We start from the raw sequence: 5,169 nt of genomic DNA, 5'->3' as shown, positions 1-5,169 counted from the left end.
AAAACAGCAATAATGGGAGAATATATCATTCATTCAGTACAAAATAAAATTGCAACTTAGGAAGTCCAGGACTAATAGAAAACCTCTATTTGCAAGGGCTAGGATCCCCTGTAAATAAGGAGAGAGACTTCATTTTCTTGGGGAATCTGTCAGAGAGACCCTGATCCACATGAACAATGTTAACATCAGCTGTAATGAGGCAAATTGGTATCAGTGGCCTCATGCATGTAGAAAAACTCATAATTATTGTGATAGCGTTTCCAAAGGATGTAAAAAAAACACCCTACCAATTTTAATAGGATACCAATTATGAAAATATAGAAGATTATGGCAAATTTCAAGCCACAGATTGCTCCCATGTCCTATCGTCTTCAAGGTATTTTATTTTATTAAAACTGTTCAATGTTTATTATTTTTGAGAAAGACAGAGACAGACAGACATAGAGAGACAGAGCAGGGGAAAGGTAGAGAGAGAGGGAGAAACCACATCTGAAACAGGCACCAGCTTGCCATCACAGATCCTTACACAGAGCTAAAACCCATGAACCATGAGATCTCATGAGCTGAAGCCAGAGGCTTAACCACTGAGCCGCCCAGGCCCCCTTTCCATGTATTTTAAATAGTAAGTCTTTGAAACAATCTAGATAGCAAGGCTCTTTTTGAGAACACTGTCTTATTCAGGGCCAAATAGTCATCTGATTTCTTTGTTTATGTTCTTTTTGTTTTAAGTTTATTTATTTTGAGCAAGATAGAGAGTGTATGGCAGAGGGGGGGAAGAGAGGATAAGAGTATGGCAAGCAAACTCTGCTGACGGCGAGCAGCCTGACACAGGGCTTGAACTCAAAACTGTGACATCATGACATGAGCTGAAATCAAAACTCCAACACATAACTGACTGAAGCAACCTTGAGTCCCTATTTGTTCATGTTCCTTAATCTAGTTCACATGGACGCATGCCACACCCAGACAGGACTTCAGAATATAATCTTGAACTTTACTGGTGTCCCCAACACATCCCCATGTGGATCTGTCACCAAATGGTTATTTTCAACAATTTGCAGGTCATGAATTCATGACAGGAATTCCTCAGGCTGTATAGACAGCCTGGTCATAGAGAATGGAGAGAGAGCCCAGAGATGTAACTCAGGAATGTCCTAAAAAGCTGAATTTGACTAGTCCAAAACAAATTTGCTAGGCAAGACCTGCAGAGATAGAGAAGGAAGGTTTGCAAGTTGTAAATGCACAGCATTTCACTAGGAAATGAGGGCACAGTTCTGAGCTAAGTCAAGTCAAAATTCACCTGAGAATTAGCCATTTCTTTCTCTCCCTTCTGCTCTCGAGTGCTTTCTGAGGTGACATTATGTGGAGAAATCACACCTGTAGGCCTTTAAAGGCCTCAGCATAGCCTCTTCACCTGCTCTCATCACTTCAGAGGCAGAAAAATCCTGAAATGCTCAAAAGCTCACCCTCTCCATGACTTTGTCACAGGAAAGAGTCAGAAAACATGGAGCTCCTGCATGGCGACTTCCATGGGAGTTTCTCCTTCCCGGGTTCAGATGTCCTCCCCTCCCACAGACAGCCACACCCCCTGCCACACCTCGGGGAACTTGGGCTGCCCTCACCTGCCGCTTCCAAGTCCATGCCCAACAGACTGTCATCGTCCCTTCAACTGAAAGCCAGACACAGCCCTCCCACATACGTCTGTGGGTCCTCATGCTAACCCTGACCTCACCTGAGAATCTCCTGGAGCTCATAGTTAAAGCAGCACCGATGCTCTCATCCTGACCAATAGAGGACTCTGGCAGAAGGCACAGGTGATGCTGGTTCTTAAAACTCGCCATGGGATCTTTATTGTAAACCCAGGCTGATAGGCGGGTTGTGCTTTCAAGTTTTCATGTGCATATAAATCATTTGGTCCCATAGAAGAAATGGTGATTCCGCAATTTGGAATGGGGTCTGTGAATTGCATCTTTCACCAGTTACTTGTAAGTGCTCATCCTGCTCCCTGAGACCCACGTTTAGTGGCACAAACGCAGGCTCAGCACACCTGAGCCCCTCACAGCCACCACCTGATGTTAACACGGACAATTCCTGCTGAGTTCCAGGGAAGAGTATACCATGTAGGTTCCACCGTTGTGAGTTAACTGTTGATTCCCAGCGAAGACCACCACCACCATCCTGCAGGACCAAATGCTTTCATTGCACTTGAAAGTTTACTGGAAGAAGATTCTGGAATACACTAATGTCTGAACCAATCTCCATTTGGAAAAAAATATGTAGAAATCAATCACTGCAATGTGGATTGAGCACTACTTTCCTGTTTACAGTGAGTTGATGGTGTCCCCTGTAGGGAACTTCACATACATGGTGTGACCTAATCCCGATAATATCCTGTGGTTTGCCTTGCCCACGAGGCATCCCACAGTAACCATGAAGATGTAGGTACTGGGCCTGACCCGTTTGCCATCTTCTGTTTACCTATGGATTGAAAATGAACATTTGAAACCACAAGAATGAAATATGGATGAACTGAAAAATACAGAAAGGAAGGTTAGATTCAAAGTCCAGGGACTTTAAATTGTTGTGTTTGCCTTTTTTTTTTTAATGGATAGAAAAATGTTGTGAGTCAATAAGTAAATGCCAGTTTCCTGTACATGGTACACTCTCATCAGCAATATAGGATCAGTTTAATTCCTCCACACTTGAGTTAACACTTTCTCAAGTTTAATCATTTGAGAAAACAGAAATTGTTATCACCCTGTTGTTTCCCTGCTTTCTAGGCAGTGTATGTATGGAACGTGTCATCTATAGTTAATAGTTTCCCATTCTAACTCCTGAATCAGACAAACCCTGATCTCAACATCACTGTCGTGAATTTCTAATTCATATTAGAACCTGATACGTAGAGGGGTGCCTGTACAGGTGGCTCGGTCAGTTAAGTGTTCGACTTGAGTGCAAGTCAGGATCTCACGGTTCATGAGGTCAAGCCCTGTGTCAGAATCTGTGCTACCATCTTGGAGCCTAGAGCCTGCCCTGGATTCTGTGTCTCCTGTCCTCACTGCCTGCCCCTCCCCTGCTCATGATCTGTCTTTCCCTCTCAAAATATGCAAACATCCAAAGAATAAGAAATACGTAATTGGATAACTACATCTCTAACCCACTAAAACTTTCAAACGAAGAGAGAGACACAACTTATACTGCATGATATAAATGCAGTCCTCAAACATGTGTGTGCCTCTGTCGGCACCTTCAGTTCACAGTTTATCTGGCAGGAATAGAGTGTTCCCAGTGGTTCTGTGAAACATATGCCATCTTATTACCTCAAAGGAAGAAAAGATGTAAATATACAACTGTTAAAAATGATCTTACTGCAGAAAGCAGAATCTCATAAGCCAGAACCATTTATTCCACCTCCTTCTTTCATCTGAGGTACCATTATGAACACTGCCCTGTCCACATGGAAACTGTGGCATTTATTGCAGGGGCTGCTGGCATTCAGGGATGTGGCCATAGAATTCCCTCAGAAGGACGGGGGATGCCTGCGCCTCCCTCAGCGGGAAGTGTACGGGGATGTGATGCTAGAGAACTATGGACACCTCCTCTTCTTGGGTGACGATGACCTCCTGTATCTAAGCTAGCATGAGTTGCCTCCATGGTGAGTGACAGGTAGAGAATGCACCTGTTGGAATTGTCCCTCAAAGGAAACTTTGCAACGAATGAGGGGATTGGGGGAACAACTACCAAAGTGGACAGGGGTCAGTCCTTGCTTTGATTCAGGATTACAATGAATATCTGAAAGGGGAGCTTTGTCATCCTATGTGGAGGTGGGTATAAGGCAAGTGCAAGCACATGTATACTGAGGAAAGAAGCTGAAATGCATATTGTATGTTGTATTACCGAAGGCTGGGCTCCCCAGTGGGTGGAGATTTTAACATTATACTGAGGTGCTGGTAAGTGTCTGGCACTTCATAGTACATCTCCTAGGTGAAGCTGTCCTGGACCTACACTGGTCTATGCTGGCCAGGGCTCTTGGAATTTGCATCTAACATATAAAGTTAACTCAAGAACTCAATGTCATGTTGAGAAAGAAGAGCAAAGCAGGAGGCATCACAATTCCAGACTTCAAACTGTATTACAAAACGACTCATCAAGACAGCATGGTTCTGGCAGAAGAACAGACCCAGAGATTATTGGGACAGAATAGAGAGCCCAGAATTGGACCCATGAATCTATGGCCAACTGCTCTTCGACAAAGCAGTAAGAATATCCAAAGGAACAAAGACAGTCTTTTCAGCAAGTGGCGCTGAGGGAACTGGACTGCAGCATGCAGAAGGATGAATGTGAACCATGTTCTTATACCATATGCACAAATGAATTTTAAATGAGTGGAAGATCTAAATGTGAGACAGAAAAGCATCAACATTTTAGATGCGAGCACAGGCAGCCACCTCTTTGACCTTGACTTCAGCAACGTCTTACTAGACATGTCTCTGGAGGTAAGGGAAATGAAAACAAAAATGAAAATTGGGACCTCATCAAGGTTATAAACGTCTGCTGAGGACAGAAAACAACCGACAAAGTTAAAAGGCCACCAATGGAATGGACGAAGATATTTGCAAATGATATATGGAATAAACGATTAGTATCACAGTCTCTGAAGGAGCCATCAAATTCAACGCCTAAGATACAAATAACTCATTGAAGAAATGTGCAGAAGACGTGAAGAGACACTTTTCCAGAGAAAGCTCCCAGATGGCTCACAGACACATTGAAAGATGCTCCACATTGTCCATCAACCGGGAATTACAGATCAAACCCACAATGAGCTACCACCTCACACCTGGTGGCTAAAATTAACAACTCCAGGAACAACAGGTGTTGGCAAGGACGTGGATAAAGGGAAACTCTTTTGCACCGCTGGTGAGAGTGCAAACTGGGGCAGCCCCTCTGGAAACCAGTATGGAGGATCCTCAACAGATGAAAAATAGCATGACTTTATGACCCAGAAATATCTCTACTAGGTATTCACCCAAAGGATACAAAAATCCTGATTTGAAGGGGCACCTGCACCCCGATGTTTATAGCAGTTCTATCAAGAATAGTCAAATGTTGGAAAGAGCCCAAATGTTCACCAACTGATGAATAGACAAAGAAGATGTGGTATAGATA

At 43.5% G+C, this 5,169-nt stretch overlaps 1 protein-coding gene across 1 annotated transcript in view; it reads left to right on the top strand.

Annotated features, from left to right (window-relative positions):
* Positions 1-5,169, top strand: part of LOC115292533 — a 58,456-nt gene that overhangs the window by 28,098 nt on the left and 25,189 nt on the right. The window contains exon 3 of the mRNA XM_029940605.1: positions 3,483-3,625. Within this exon, the coding sequence (XP_029796465.1) occupies positions 3,483-3,625 (143 nt within the window). The remainder of the gene's footprint in view (positions 1-3,482; positions 3,626-5,169) is intronic.

The sequence above is a fragment of the Suricata suricatta genome, chromosome 5 (assembly GCF_006229205.1).
Source record: "Suricata suricatta isolate VVHF042 chromosome 5, meerkat_22Aug2017_6uvM2_HiC, whole genome shotgun sequence".
In the NCBI taxonomy this organism is placed as follows: Eukaryota; Metazoa; Chordata; class Mammalia; order Carnivora; family Herpestidae; genus Suricata; species Suricata suricatta.
The sequence above is the reverse complement of the archived record's forward strand: the minus strand, read 5'-3'. Positions and strand labels throughout refer to the sequence as shown.